Source organism: Marmota flaviventris, chromosome 17 (assembly GCF_047511675.1).
Source record: "Marmota flaviventris isolate mMarFla1 chromosome 17, mMarFla1.hap1, whole genome shotgun sequence".
Taxonomy (NCBI): Eukaryota; Metazoa; Chordata; class Mammalia; order Rodentia; family Sciuridae; genus Marmota; species Marmota flaviventris.
The window spans coordinates 55,106,149-55,122,414 of record NC_092514.1 but is presented as its reverse complement, the minus strand read 5'-3'; the positions used below and the strand labels follow the sequence as shown (position 1 = coordinate 55,122,414).

The window sequence follows — 16,266 nt, the reverse complement described above, 5'->3', positions numbered from 1 at the left end:
CTCCCCAGTCACACCAGGCTTCCCCATTGGTTTTCATAAGATTCTCATAAGATTCACTCCTGCCTTCTGGCTTTTCATTGGCCTTTGTTTCTGTTTGAACCTCCCTTCAGATAGGTAACTCTCCTTGCCTTCAAGTCTGCTCTAATGTCAACTTCAATGAAACCTGCTCTGACCTATATTTGATTTTTGTAATTTGCCTCCCTACCTCCTGATCACTCAGTCTGCTCTTTTTTCATAATACTTGTCTCCATCTAACACATATTACAAACAGAAATTTTAAAATGATTATTTATTGGGCTACAGTTAGGGTTTTGCGTCTAATATCTATTTGACTAGGGTTAGGATTTTCTGCCTCCATCTACACCCTGTCAGAATGAAATCTCTGTAAAGGCAAGAATGTTGGTCTAGAGAACATTGAATTTTTTAGAATTCCACATGAATCATGTGAAATAGGTCTTGACTTCCTCATTTCTAGATAAATCATTGCATTTAAGATTTTTAAAAAGCCCTTCAATAGTCAATAGATGAATTGATAAAAAAGAAAACGTGGCATATATACCCAATGGAATATTACTCAGCAATAAAAGAGAATAAAATCATGGCATTTGCAGGTAAATGGATGGAGTTAAAGAAGATAATGCTAAGTGAAGTTAGCCAATCTCAAAAAGCCAAATGCTGAATGTTTTCTTTGCTATAAGGATGCTGATTCATAGGGGATAGGGAGAGGGAGCATGGGAGGAATAGAGGAACTTTAAATAGGGCAGAGGGGTGGGAGGGAAAGCGAGAGGGCATGTGGTTAGAAATGATGGTGGAATGCGATGATCATTATTATCCAATGTACATGTATGAAGACACAAATTGGTGTGAAAATACTTTGTGTACAACCAGATATATGAAAAATTGTGCTCTATATGTGTAATAAAAAGTGTAATGCATTCCGCTGTCATATATAAATTTTAAAAAGCAAGAAAAAAAGAAAGAAAAGATTAAAGAAAAAAAGGAAGAAAAATTTTGGTCTACTATGTTCCCTAATTTGTAATCTGATGTATGCCCTGGCCTGAATCTGGCATAAATCAAGCGTTCAATAAACATCTGAATGAATGTATCCATGGAAGAAAAAAAAGTCAAAGAAAACTGGAGGTTGAAGTTGTGAAAAGATATAGTTAATAAAGCAATACATGTAAAAATAGTATGATACCAAATACACCAAGACCCAATGATCTTGTAGTGTGTTAGTACCACATCCCAGTGAAACCTTTTGGAGCTTGCTCTTGCCCCACCCTCAGCCCTCTCTGTTCCTGGGTTATCTCTACATGACACAAACTACTCTAATTTCTTCTTCTTCTTTTTTGGGTTACCGGGGATTGAACCTGGGGTGCTTAACCACCGAGCAACATCGCCAGCCCTTTTTAATATTTTATTTAGAGACAGAGTCTCGCTGAGTTGCTTTAAGGCCTAGGTTAAATTGCTGAGGCTGACTTTTGAACTTGCGATCCTCCAGCTTCAGCCTCCCGGAGCTGCTGGGATTGCAGGAGTGCACCACCACGCCCAGCGCTTTAATTACTTTTGAATCCTTACTGCCCAGAAAAGTTCTCGGTATATACGAAGTGCTCAAAAGCTGAGTAAGCTAACAAATCTACGTGGCCGTGTCCCCAGCTACTTTCGAACTCCTAGTCAGGATACCGGGTTTCACTGGCTCCTGCACACCTCAACCTCACCACCGCCCACTTGTCAGCTAAAGCTGTGGCACTGATTACGTAATCAGGCAGCGCCTGAGGGAAGAAGCTGGTTTAACTAGCCCTCACTTCCCAGGGCGGGGATGGGCGGGGCTTCGAGTTCATATCCCAGTATCCTTTGTGTCTACTTCCTTTCGGTCCTTTTCCGGCGTTCAAGATGTCGAAGCGAGGTGAGTTTTGGACTTCAAGACATCCTATTCCATCCGTCTCGAGGTGGCTGCTGGCCTTTCCGGGAGCGGCGGCCTTGGACAGCGAGGGCGCTTTGCTCTCCTCCCGGCCGGGGAGAAAGGTGGTGCGCCGCGAGAGCGCTGGAAGGGTCCTCTAAGTGGCCGGGTCGGGGAGCTGGATCGTTCAGCTGGCAGGATCCGGACATGATTCTAAACCGAACCCGGTGGACTCGCACCGCGAACTGAGCTGTAGTAGTGGGGTGACAGTTGACTCGGATTAGACCCGGGCTTAGGCGACCTGTGCAGTTCCTCGCCTGGCTGGAGGAACGGCGTGTTGAGAAAGGTGGAGCGAGGATTGGGTCGTCCAGGCCCCTTGGTCTCGACCTAAAGATGGTAATGGTGAGGAATCGGGCGTGTTCCGTGAGAACCGGGTAGCACGTGGGGAGGGCGTAAGTGGAAGGAATCCCAGGTGAGAGAAAGTGTCAAGGGAACTCCGAAACACGTCTAGACGGGGACCACTTTGTCCTGTTTCCCTTTTTATCCATAGGACGTGGTGGATCCTCCGGTGCGAAATTCCGGATTTCCTTGGGTCTTCCGGTAGGAGCCGTGATCAATTGCGCTGACAACACAGGTGAGGCCTTTGGCTGCGTCCCCGCTACAATCCCCCTTTTAAAAGCACTCACTGGGCCTTTTGATAATGACCCATTGAGCCGTCAAGAAGGGGCAGAATAAAACACCGCTTTTGGGTGAAGTGGCAGCGTGTTGTGTTGTTTTGCTTCAATCGGTGGTGTGACAAGGTATTCTCTTCCACTTTGGGGACTGACTGCTTTGGGAGCGTGCAGGGAGAATCTTTGGAAATGCTTGAATTTTATATGGGTGGTTGTGCCCTCAAAAAATATAAAAAAATTTTAGGCCCTCAAAAATTTGGCTTTTTGTTTATATCCTTTTATAGGAGCCAAAAATTTGTATATCATCTCTGTAAAGGGAATCAAGGGACGGCTGAACAGACTTCCTGCTGCTGGCGTGGGTGACATGGTGATGGCCACAGTCAAGAAGGGCAAACCAGAGCTCAGAAAGAAGGGTAAGTAGATGTGGAGACTTACCTCTTCGTGGATAGTTGAGGTTCTTCACTTAACTGGAAAATGGAACATTAGTTTTATATTTTATATTCCGAAGGTCTCTAAATGCGTACTTTCCTTTCAGATACAGTTCTTGTCACTTGCCTATTTAAGATGTTTAATTTTTATTTTTTTTAGTTGTAGACAGACACAATAAATATCTGTATTATGTCGTGCTGAGGCTCAAACCCAGGGCCTCACACATGCTAGGGGAGCACTCTACCACTGAGCCACAACCCCAGCCCCTAATGGGAATAATAGGACTGACATTTTTCCAGGTGGTTGTGAGTTGCTGAGCATCTGTTACTATTACCAACGCTAGGTGAAAACAAAATTTCAGCTATGCTTTACAGCCTGCTGCTTGAGTTGATTACTTGATCATGGCCTGCTCTCCAACGTCTTCCCACAAGGTGTAGGAATTAAAAGGACAGACCTCAGAGCACTTTCCACTTGTGTTGTCTGGCTGTAGAACTTCTGATGTTCAGTGCACTTTCTTTCAGTTGTGAACTTTCTTTCTGTGTCACCTTAAGTCTGTCTGTGTTCTGGATATCTTGCTCTTCCAGAGAAGTCCTAGCCATCCCTTGGTATCTGGTACAAATGTGCTGTGGTGGGTAATGGTAACATTTTATAGTTATTCTTGTGCACCTGCATCCATTCCTCCACAACCTCCAGTAGATCTGGGGGAGGATACTGGGGATTGAACTCAGGGGCTCTTTACCACTGAGTTATATTCCCGGCCCTTTTTATTTTGAGTCAGGCTCTCACTGAGTTGCTGAGGCTGACCTTGAAGTTGGCAATCCTTGTGCCTTGGCCTACAAAGTTGCCTGGATTACAGGTGTGCACTGCCATGCCCAGCTAGATTTTGTGTGTGTGTGTTGCTGAGGATTGAACCCAGCACCTTATGCATGCAGGGCAAGCACTTTACCAACTGAGCTATATCCCTAGCCCTAGATTTTTTTTTTTTTTTTAGAACTGTGAATACCTCTTGGGCATGGTAGCACGCAGGTTGTGATTAAGTGTTGATTAATTTGGGGGGGACAAAGATGCATCTGCTAGGGCATTTTACTCTCCTCAGAACACTTCCTGGGTCTGATTGGTGGCCTGGGGAGCTGTCAGAGAAGAGCAGAGCATACAGCCCTTATTGGTTGGGTGAAAAGGCATCTCTATTCCTATTACTAGGTGGACACAGAATTTCAGCTATGCTCTAAATCTTGCTGCTTGAGTTGATTACTTGATCATGGCCTGCAGTAGGATATAATGTTGGTCTCAAATCAGTGAGGGGACAAACCAGAGATGAGCACTTAATGGTTTTTAACAATAATTGTGAATTTATAATTCTTTAATATCTTCTTTGATTATACACAATAGGTACAAAAATATAGAAATGGAGGGCTGGACTGGAAATCCAACTTCTTCAGTTTCTGGTCTTATTAAATGGTTTATAAGCAAAAGAGGCTCTTAGTAAATAAATATTAATTTATCTTTGGTACTTGGCCTCAAAATACAGAATCTGTGTCTCATATTTTCAGTGTTTGTTTCTGATTGATTGTGGTACTAGGGATTGAATTCAGGGCTTAATGCCTGCTAGGCAAGTGCTGTACCACTGATCTTCATCCCTAGTCCTAATTGTTCCTATTTTTTAAAAAATGAACTCTGGAATATTAAGTAATTTTAGGGACTGAACCCAGGACCTGATATATGCTAGGCCTTAGTGTGTGTAGATGGGTTTTGTTTTTGTACGGGGGATTGAATCCATGGTGCTTAACCACTGTGTAACATACCCCTTTTCTCTTTCTTTCTTTTTTTTTTAATCATTCTTTTTGAGATAGGGTTTCCCTACATTGTTGAGGCCTAGAACTTGAGAGTCTCCTGAGTCACAGTTTACAGGCATGTGGCAGCCTAAGTGCTGGGGATAGAGCTCATTGGTAGCGCACTTCCCTAGCATGTATGAGGCCCTAGGTTACATCCCTAGTACTGGGGGAAAAAAAACCACACACACACACACATATATATATATATATATATATATATAATCTCACATATATCACCTACAGTTGAATAGATAGAAGTCATAGGGTAGAGTTTAGTCAGGATTCTGGAATACTTAGTATGTTTAAGGAGTGTGTGCACATGCACACTGGCAGTTGTAGGTTTTCTTTGGGATTATTGGGACTTAAATGAGTTTATATTTGTAAAAGCTGACACATGGTAAGTATATCTTTATTGCTGGGCACATTAGTAAATGACTAATACCAGCAACTCAGGGGGCTGAAAATAAGCCAGGCAGGGTGGTACATGCCTGTAATCCCAATAACTCACAAAGCTAAGACAGGAGGGTGGCGAAATTGAGGCACTCTCAAATGAAAAGAACTTGGGATGTAGCTGAGTAGTCAAGTACAAGTACCCCTGTGTTCTATCCTTGAGTTGTTGGAAGCAATTAAATTTATTTTGGGGAGACACACACACACACTGAGTAGAATATTGCTTGATAAGGGTCCAATTGCTTGGACTTAAACTATATGTGTGTCCCTGATACTTTTGATTGGGATCTTAATAGTACCCACAGGTTAGGTAAAGTATAGATAGTGCTTAACAAGTTTGTTACTATTTTGTGCCCCCAAAAGAGTACAAATTTAATGTTTCAAGAAAATGCTGGCAGTTTAAAAGGGTGATGGTGTATGTACTGTCTCTTGCCCTTGCTTTTAGGAATTGGAAAGCTGATGATGGGTGGTACCTTCTGCCTTGAGACATACATGGCTTCTGTGCTGGCACTGGGATCTGACAGGTTAATGACTGCTGTTCTTTCTCTCCCTTAGTGCATCCAGCAGTGGTAATTCGACAACGAAAGTCATACCGGAGAAAAGACGGTGTATTTCTTTATTTTGAAGATAATGCAGGGGTCATAGTAAACAATAAAGGCGAGATGAAAGGTAGGAAAACACTCCATCTCATTCCATAGATACCTGAGGGTGGGATGCTGGGGGATTTAACACTGGTCTAGGCATACATGCAAGGGACCCTCTGTCTCACCTGTTTTGTCTTTTTTTTTTTTTTTTTTCCAATGCAGGTTCTGCCATTACGGGACCAGTTGCAAAGGAGTGTGCAGACTTGTGGCCCAGGATTGCTTCCAATGCTGGCAGCATTGCGTGATTCTCCAGTGTGTTTGTAAAAATAATAATACCCATTAAAAGTGCTTTCTCCCACTGCTTGCTTGCCTGTTTATTTCTTTGCTTTTCTTGTCACCTTGTAAGAAGAAATTGTTAAATTCAAACTCCTGGCATGTGTGAAGATACAGTCCTTGCTCTCTGTGTCCTTGTTGAACTTCTGGTACTTTTCCAGTTGCTGTATTTCCTATTTTGTTTTTGAACCCAGGGACACGACTATCACTGAGCTACATATCCCGCTCTTTTCAGTTTCTACTTTGAGACCAGATACCAAGTTGCCTAGGCTGTCCTTGAACTTGCTATCTTCTTGCCTCAGCCTCCCAAGTCATTTTAGATTATAGGCTGTTGGCATCACACTTGGCTTAATGTCTTTATGGACTACTTGATTGTAGTTGTCCCATGTATGGTTTTATTCAGTTTTTGAGGTGCTGGGGGTTCAAACCCAAGGCCTTAGCACACTAGGAGCCTGATTTGCTTCTGAGCTTCAATACTCCTAACCCACCATATATTCTGCCACCACTACAGATTGAATCCTGTGGTGTTTGTTCTGCAGAGCTAATTACCTGTCCTTTTCTAAGACAGGTCCTTGAGCCAGCCTCAGCAATTTAGTGAAGCCTTAAGCAACTTAGCAAGAGGACCCTCTCAAGGGTGGGATGGTGGCTTTAAGTTTTTGAGGCAGGATCTCCCTAAGTTCCTAAGGCTGGCTTTGAGTTTGACAATCCTCCTGCCTCAGCCTCCTGTGTTGCTGGATTGCAGGCAACACCTTGCCTGTACCACTCTTTCAAAGTGACCTTTTTCTGATGTGAAAAGGGTACAGTGATGCATGCCTGTGATCCCAGCAGTTAAGGAGGCTAAGGAAGTAGGATTGTAGGTTCAATGCCAGCCTCAGAAATGTAGCAGAGCCTTAAGCAATTACTAAGACCCGGTCTTGACAATTTAAAAAAGGCTGGGAATGTGGCTCTGGTTAAGCACCTTGGTACCAGAAACAAAACCCAGTAAATCCTTTTATATCCTATAAGGGGAAAAAAATATGTCAATGTGTCCACATTGTTTTGTCTTTGTATTCGGGATTGAACCCAGAGGGGTGCTTTACTACTGAGCTATACCCCCAAGCTTTTTATTTTTTGAGACTGTCTTCACTAAGTTTCTCAGAGCCTCACTGAATTGCTGAGACTGGATCCTTGGGATTACAGGCATGAACCACCGGCCTATTGCCATTTTAAGAGAATGAATAAGAATAATTGGGGCTGGATTGGGTGGCCCATGCCTATAATCTCAGCAATTCTGAAGGATGAGGCAGGAGGATTGCAAGTTTGAGGCCACCCTTTGCTATTTGGCAAGACCTTGTCTCAAAACAACTGGGGATAGAACCCAGCAGGGAAAAGCAACTCTGGATTAAATTCTCCCTACCAAAAAAAAGTAATTGGGGTGCCAAGTGGATTAGCCAGAGGTCAGGAGACAGGAATTGTGGTCTGGCTATGGATTTGGAAAAGCTTTCTTAGCTTCAATTTGTTCCTCTGTAAAAATGAGAGTTGTAAGTAGATAGCTTTCTGAACACTTCTGGTCAGTTATGGGTACAAGCTTTGCAAGGGACCTCAGCTAGGGAAATAATATGTTAATAAAGTTTGGGAGCAGAGAACCTACCCTACACTTAAAGCTTGGGGAGCTCCCAAATCCAAGCAATATTCTCCCCACTTAAGTGTCCATCTCTTGCATAATCCATCCTAGGGCTATGCAAGCAACTCTCCCCAGTGCTCAAGGACCTACACTGTCAACGCAGGGTGAGGGGGACAATAGGGTTTGTGTCGCAGGGGTAGTCCTTGACACCACGTAACAATGCGCAGGGCAACCCCCATCAAGGGCCCTCATCTCCACCAGAAAGACCCTCAAGAGTCCACGGAGGTTGGGATGGCACACTTTTACGAGTGTCCTCTGCGATTGGAGAAGGGCTTTATTTTGGATGGGGTAGCCGTGAGCACCGTGGCCCGTGCCTATGGCTACACTAGGCCCAAACTCTGGTCGGCTATTCCGCCCTACAACGCACAGCAGGACTACCACACCCGCCGGTACTTTCAGAGCCACGTGGTTCCGCCCATTTTGCGGAAAACTCAACAGGTACGAGGAGTTCTTGGAGGAGCCCTTGATTTCAGCCCGGGCGGCGCACTGACTTTCCAGATTAGCACCTCACCTCGGCAAATCAGGGCGTCTTACTGCAGCGCGCTTAGCCCAGAGGCGGCCTCCGCTTCCACCTCTGGGCCTGTGCTAGCCAACTAGTCCTAGAAGTGGACAAGGGGAAGGCAGGTACTGAGCGCGAGCTCGCTGAGCTCACAGGACCTTCTCCTTCCCCTGAGCCGCAGGATGGTCTCATTTCAGGTGTCTGTGACTAGGGGCTAGGCCTTTCAAAGTCTTCCTCTCCTCAGTGAGTCCATTTCACTCTTTTGTGACCCCACAGGCCCATCCTTTAGAGTGACCTCACGTTGCAAATCCTCCCAAACCGCAAAAAACCCTTGTGACTTGTGAGCAAGACAAAGGGAACAATCTTGACCGGTGGGCGAGGAGGGTGTGGTCCTGGGATCACAGTTGCAGGGGTGGGACTCACTCTCCTGACCTTTGCGCAGAAGGAGAGGAACACCTCACCCCCACCCTGTGCATTCTGAGGACTTGGTGCCTCCCCAAGTCTACCGAATCAGCAGTGATTTCCAGGGACAAAAGATTCTTAGGCAGGGGGGCTGATAGTTCCATTTTTTTTTTTTTCCCAACACTGTAATTTTGAGGTGGGTGGAGCGGGCTCCTCACTATGTTGCCTGCTGAGCATGTTTAATGTGTAAGGTATTCTTTAATCATCAAAACCACCATTCGTATCCTGGGTGTGGTGACACACACCTGTAATCCTAGTGGCTCTGGAGGCTGAAGCTGGAGGAGGATCACAAGTTCAAAACCAGCTTCAGCAACTGAGAGAGGTCTTAAGTAACTTAGTGAAATCCTGTCTCAAAGACTGAAAGGGCTGGGGATGTACCTTAGCGGTAAATTGCCCCTGGCTTAAATCCCCAGTACCCCAAAATAAGCTAAGAACCCCCACCATTTGTGGTTGGCATTATTTTTATTTAAAAGATAATATGTATCAAGTCTTGTTATGCCAGGCTATTTACTTTAACTAAATAACTTAAATTTCATAGCAACCCTCCTTTTAGTGATAAGAAAATTGAGGGTCCTAATGAAAAAGCTGCGTAATTGACCCAGGGTCACAGCTTGCTAGTGGCCAAGCTAGAGTTGGAATCCAGTGTATGGCAGCACACACTGAGCCCTGCAAGCTGTTGCCCGGCTTATTAACTATATTTAATCTGTCTCCAGTTACCTCTGGCTCTAACCTCTTCCCCAACAAGTCCCAGGGAGTTTGCACTGTGTACTTCTAGACATGGTTTCTGACAGTCTTCTATATTTTCTTCCCCATTTTCAGGATCATGGCGGTACAGGAAGGGATGGCTGGATAGTAGATTATTTCCACATTTTCGGGCAAGGACAGAGATATCTCAACAGAAGAAACTGGGCAGGGGCAGGCAAGTGCCATCTCACTGTCCAGTCTCGCATGATCCCACTAAGGAAGAATAGTATGCACCTCACAATTTAGAGAAAGAAACCAGGCTGCAGGGAGGCCCAGGAATTGCATCCTCCCAGGTTTTCTTCTCCTATGTGAGCACTTCCTCTATACCAGGTGCCTTTTTCCCTCATACTATCCCCAGGTTACTGCTGGGGAAACAGGTATGTTGCATGAAAATGATTTGCTGAGAAGGGCTGAGCTGGATTTGAACTTCCTCTCTGTCCACCCAAATGCCCAGGTTCCCCAGATGACTCCCTGAGCAGACTGTGTGTCATTTTACAGGCTTAATTTAGCAGCAATGGGAAGACTAAGAGATTTTTCTGGCAGTGTGCACCCTACCTCCACCCCTACTCCACCATCCTTTGGCCTCATGCTGTTCACGTGATCCTTTGCAACATTTGGCTAAATTGACCTCATTCATTTTTCTCCATATGGGTCAGAGGCAAGGATAAAAAATTCTCGCATCTCTGGGGGAGCAAGAGAAGTTCAGCTAAGCTGAGAAGTTTCTGGCATTTCCTGTCCCAATACTTGTAGTCATGATCTTCCTGTCAGTATTCCTGGTGTGGGGCTTGATTTCTGGAAAGCCGCTGTTACCTGGACTTCACCAGTCCTTGTCTTTTCAATCAAGAGGATCAGGACCCTTGAGAAGTGAGCATTTAGCTCCAGGCATGGGGAGTGTAGTGACTATGGGCACCCCTTTCAGCCTGTGGGAATGGGGAAAATGAGAGGGTGTTGCATGCTGGCTCAGCCTCTATCTCTGCCCGAAGGGCATTCCACCCAACAGGTGACCGGGCATGACCACTACAATGTCGATTTGAAGCCAGCCACGGGGTTCAACGGTAGGTTTGGCTACCGCCGTAACACCCCATCCCTCCGTCATCACACATCCGTGTTTGGGGAGATCACTCAATTCCCTCTCTTCTGACAACATTGCTTCCTTATTACAACCATTGGCCTGAATTTCTAAGAAAGGTGTTTATATGAATTCTCAATGATATTTTATATTAAAATTTATTTGTGTCTCCAAGTGTGTGGTTTCTCCCCTATTGTCAGGGACAAGTGAGCTTTTCTATCCTCAGTTTCTCTACCTCTGGAGAGAAGAGGAGCCAGGGCTTCTCAGGTCTACATCCTAGCACTCCATGCCAGTGAGGGGCCTCAGTTCTCATTTGTTCGCATGATCCGAAGGAACTACATTAGGTTTGTTTCGGAATAACCCAGGGGTCCTGCACATGCTAGACTAGTACTCTGCTACTGAGATACCCACCCCCATCCCTGGGAACTTCACTCTTAACCTTCAATGAAACACTTCCCCGGTATCAGTAGCACTCTGAAGTCAGAAACTGGGTACAATTTTTATGAAAAACAGAGTTGGCAATGAATCTAAAGGGATTGGACCTTGGTTGCCCTGAGAAGGATTTTCTGATATGTCAAATCATTACATTCCAGAAAACAGATTTTGCCAGGCATGGTGGTATATGCTAGTAATTCTAGCAACTTGGGAGGCTGAGGAAAGAGGATTGAAAATTCAGCAGTTTAGTAAAGCCCTAAACAACTTAGCCAGACCCTATCTCAAAGAATAAAAAGTGCTGGGGATATAGCTCAGAGGTTAGTGCCCCTGAGTTCAATCCCCAGTTACCAATATAAAACAAAACAACAACAACAAAAAAGCAAAACAAAGCCAGATCTCCTTTCTACTCTCAATTCATCTAAAGGCAGGGGCAAACAAGGGGAGAATACAGAGCTTTTTATTTATTTAGTACTGGGGATTGAATCCAGGTGCGTTTACCACTAAGCTACACCCCCGAGTCCTGTTTATTTTTATTTCGAGATGGGGTCTCACTGTTGAGGCTGACCTACAAACTTGACATCCTCCTGCCTCAGCCTCCTACTCAGCTTCTCGAATCACTGGAATTACAAGTGTGTACCACAGGGCCTGGCTGTTGTTCTTGGTTGATTTTTAACCCAAGGATTCTGACAGAGTATCCAGGATGCTTTGCTTATGCTCTGCACTTTCCTTTTCAGCTAGTTTGTAGGATGTCAGTTTTAAAGGTCTCCACCCAGTTTATTGGCATTCAGAAGTCAAAGCAGATGATGGATTCTAAGAAGGTGAGGCTTCAGAACACAAAGCTTGCCAGAGTTCTAGCATGGTGGAACCCCATTGTACTGAGTCACCATAAGTGGATAAGGAAAGACAATTATGGGGGCTGGGGATGTGGCTCAAGTGGTATGGCGCTCGCCTGGCATGCACTAGATGCTGGGTTCGATCCTCAGTACCACATAAAAATAAAATAAAGATGTATCCACCGAAAAAAACTAAAAAAAAAAAAAAGAATTATGGTAGGGTGTGGGGATATAGTTGAGGGGTAGAGCATTTGAGTGGAGATGAAGAGGTCCCTGATTCAAGTCCGGGTGCCCCCTTCCTTCTCTAGTATTTTATATCTATAAGTGAGACTAAGAGCCCATTTTTGTCCTGAGATATTTGTTCTTTCCATTTTCCAAGGGACTGCTAAGAGGAAGTCCTCAGAAACTCCCACCTTGGGCTTCAATTAAGATAAGGACTCCAAGGAAATTCTAAATCTCAGATTAGGGCTGACACTGCATGCAGGGGTGAATGCCTATAATCCTGACAGCTGTGGAGGCTGGAAGCAGGAGGAGTGAGTTCAAAGCCAGACTCAGCAGTTTAGTGAGCCCCTCTCACAAAACATGAAAAAGCTGGGGATGTGGCTCAGTTGTTGAGCACCCCTGGGTTCAATCCCAAGGCTGACAGCTGTGAACACAATTTGTCAATATGTGTGACAGATAAAAGGCAAAGATGTACGGATAACATATTTTTGAGAGTTTAGTGCATGCAAAGCTGCTGCAAATTAAAAGATGAAAGAAGGTTCCTGTTCTCAGGGAGCCTTCAGTCTAGCAGGAGCTGACTCATTCATCTCAGTCAGAGGATGAGTACTTGTTTATAGCTATAGAAAAATATATAAAATTGTTCTATTTCCCCTTCTTTGGTGTTAGGGATTGAACCCAAGGGATGCTTGACCACTGAGCTACATCTCCAGTTCCTTTTATTTTTTATTTCAAGATAAGGTATCTGTAATTTGCCCAGGCTGGTCTCGAACTTGTGATCTTCCTGCCTCAGCCTCTCAAGTAGCTGGGATGACAAGTGTGTGCCACTGCTTCTGGTTTCTGGTAGAAAATTTGAAGAAAAAAATATAATGGGAGGTAAAAAGTTTTGAGTCCTTGCATGTCTGAAAATACTCTGTTGCCTTTGAGCACATGAGAGACAGTTTGTCTTAGAACTGATTTATCATTGAAAAATGTTTAAGGACTTTACGAATTTCCATTGTCTTCTGGTTTCTGTTAATTAGACTTAATGTCATTCATATTCCCATGTGTGATCCATTTCTGTCTTAGGATTTTTGTTCTTTTTTAAAATATTTTTTCAGTTGTTGGCAGACCTTTATTTTATTTATTTATATGCGGTGCTGAGAATTGAACCCAGGGCTTCATACATGCCAGGCAAGCACTCTACCACTGAGCCACAACCCCACCCTGCAGGATGTTTGTTCCTGATGTTCTGAAAATTTTCAGAAATGTTCATGGTGATCCTTTCCAATATAGACATTAAAATTCTATTTTGAAAAGTTTTGGACTGAAGGTATAGCTCAGTGGTAGTGTGCTTGTCTAGCATGCATGAGGCCTTGAGATTAGTCCCTAGTATACCCTTTATGCAGAAAAGAAGTTTTCTTGTGTCTTTGATAATTATTTTTCCATTATTTGCTCATTTTGGGACTCACATTTTCTTTCCTGTTCACTTGTGTTTTTGCTGTACTTTATGTTTCATTACTGTCAACTTTCAATTTTTTCTTTTTTAAAAAATTTCTAGGGGTTGGGGATGTGGCTCAAGCGGTAGCGCGCTGGTCTGGCATGTGTGCGGCCCAGGTTCAATCCTCCTCCATACCACATACAAACAAAGATGTTGTGTCCGCCAAGAACTAAAAAATAAAAATATTTAAAAAAAAATAAATTAAAAAAAAATAAAAAATTTCTAAAAGATATTTGTTTATATTATAGACCTAAGAGGTTTTCTCACTTTTATTTTATTTATTTATATGTGGTGCAGAGGCTCGAGCCTAGGGCCCCACTTTGAGCCTAGGGCCCCACGTGAGCCTAGGGCCCCACATGAGCTAGGCGAGCCCTCTACCACTGAGCCCCTCTCCCAACTTTTTCATTGGTTCTTTTAGTTCTCTCATGTGTTGCAATTGTTCTTTTGCCTACCTGCCTTTCTTTCTTGTACTGGGAATTTAAGCCAGGGGTGTTCTATCACTGAGCTACACCCCTAACCCTTTTTTTAATATATATTTTGAAACAGGGTTCACTAAAATGCTGAGGCTGGCCTTGAATTTGCAATCCACCTACTGAGTAACTGGGATTACAGGCATATACACTACCATGTCCCAGTTGTTCCTGTTCTCACATTCTGTTTCATTCATTATATTCTTTTTATCTTATTTAATTAAAATTATGATTGCTGCTGGGTGTGGTGGTGCAAGTCTGTAATCCCTGTGACTAGAGAGGTTGAAGCAGGAGAATCGCCACGTTCAATATTAGTTTAGCAATTTAGTGAGGCCCGAAGCAACTTAGTGAGATCCTTTCTCAAAAAATAAAAAAGGCTGGGGATGTAGCTATTGGTAAAGCCCCTCTGGGTTCAACCCAGTAGCAAATAAATGAACAAACAAATGGCTAGGAACGTAGCTCATTGGTAGAGCTCTTGTCTAGTTTGTAGGAGACCCTGGCTTCAATCTCCAGTATAAATAAACAAACAAACAAACAAACTGCACTTCATGGTTAATTCTCCTGCCTCAGCCTCCTGAGTCATTGGGATTACAGGTGTGAGCCACTGTGCCCAGTCAGGGAGTTGTTTTAATTTCCCTTCCCTTCCCTCCCCTGCTATGGAGAAGGCACTTCCTTACAATATTCAGAAAGCCAGAACAGACAGATCATCAGTGAATCAAGGACTGGTGGGGCCGGGGTGGGGGTGTCTTAATTCTGTTTTGAAGCATTTCACTATAGGGCAGCTAGTCCCTGCACTAATTTTATGTTTCCTCCAGCAATCCCCCCCTCTATTTCTAATAGACTTCTTAAATCCAATTGACATCAATTTTAGGGCTTTATAGAAATTGGATTTGTGGGGTGAGGATAAAGATCAGTGGTAGAGTGCTTGCCTAACATGTGCAAGGCCCTGGGTTTCATCCCTATCACCACAAATGTTGGATTTCTGAAATGTCTTTATGTCCCTTCCTTTGCCACTTAATAAACATTGCTTTCATGGATGGGTCACAGGTACATTCCTGGGGGTACTGCAGCTTCACATCTTGTATGTCAGTTTGCCCCAAGTGTGGGGAATAGGTACTTAAGGAATTTGCAAGTTGACTATAGCTATCAAACAGGCCATGAAAAACTCTGAACCCGAAAGTGAAAAAATGTTTTCGTTTTTTAAATATTTATTTTTTAGTTGTAGTTAGACACAATACCTTTATTTATTGTTATGTGGTACTGAGAATCGAACCCAGGGCCTTGCATGTGCTAGGCGAGCGCTCTACCACTGAGCCACAACCCCAGCCCCAATGGTTTTGTTTTTCAAGTCTCTCTCATTCCTGAATATCTTAAGGAAAAGATTTTATTTGGTGCCAGTTCCTTAACATTTTAGAATCTCCCCTTTCTCAATCAAAGGAGCTTATGTAAATATCTAGCTAGTGTTTAATAATATTATATTTACTTTTACATTCTTTTTATGGCAAGTGATGTGACTTTTTTTTTGCTGGGAGGTACCAGGGATTGAACTCAGGGGCATTTGACCATCGAGCCACATCCCCAGTCCATTTTTTTTGTATTTTATTTAGAGACAGGGTCTCACTGAGTTGTTTAGTGCCTCACTTTTTGCTGAGGCTGGCTTTGAACTCGTGATCCTCCTTTCTCAGACTCCTGAGCCACTGGGATTATAGGCATGTGCCACCACGCCTGGCATGATGCCAATTTTAATACAGCCTTATTGATCTAATTCATGTATCATGTAATTGGCCCATCAAAAGTATAGATTTCAAGCCTCCGGGTATAGCTGAATGTAGAGCATTTGCCTAGCAAGGCCTTGGGTTCAATCTCCAGTCCCACAAACAAAAGTGTAGAAATCAGTGTTTTAAAAAGTATATTCAAAGTTGCACAACCATCTAAAACAATTTTAGAACATTTTAATCACCCCCAAACCAAACTCCATACTCATTAGCAGTAACTCCCCATTTCCTTCCAATGGACCCATCCGGCAACCAGTGTTCTTTATTGATTTGCCTATTCTGTTTATATTCAGACATTTCATATACATGGAATCATAAAACATGTCATCTTTTGTGGTTGGCTTTTTTCACTTACCATGCTGCTTATTTAATATTATTGTTATTATTTTTTGTGGTACTGGGGATTGCCACTGAGCTA

At 43.6% G+C, this 16,266-nt stretch overlaps 2 protein-coding genes and 1 non-coding gene across 3 annotated transcripts; all 3 read left to right on the top strand.

The window, feature by feature from the left end:
* Positions 1-1,829: 1,829 nt before the first annotated feature.
* On the top strand, positions 1,830-6,227 carry Rpl23 (ribosomal protein L23). The gene is made up of 5 exons (XM_027924784.2): positions 1,830-1,906; positions 2,451-2,534; positions 2,856-2,984; positions 5,838-5,951; positions 6,089-6,227. Exons 1-5 carry the CDS (start codon positions 1,894-1,896, stop codon positions 6,169-6,171), a joined length of 423 nt encoding a protein of 140 aa, XP_027780585.1. The 5' UTR covers positions 1,830-1,893; the 3' UTR covers positions 6,172-6,227.
* Positions 2,567-2,701, top strand: LOC114083497 (small nucleolar RNA SNORA21). The gene has a single exon (XR_003581156.1). It is a non-coding gene; the product is annotated as a small nucleolar RNA SNORA21 (small nucleolar RNA).
* A 1,866-nt stretch (positions 6,228-8,093) lies between the features above and the next one.
* Positions 8,094-10,708, top strand: Spmap1 (sperm microtubule associated protein 1). Its single transcript, XM_027924609.1, has 3 exons — positions 8,094-8,300; positions 9,643-9,742; positions 10,551-10,708. Exons 1-3 carry the CDS (start codon positions 8,094-8,096, stop codon positions 10,706-10,708), a joined length of 465 nt encoding a protein of 154 aa, XP_027780410.1.
* Positions 10,709-16,266: the final 5,558 nt, after the last annotated feature.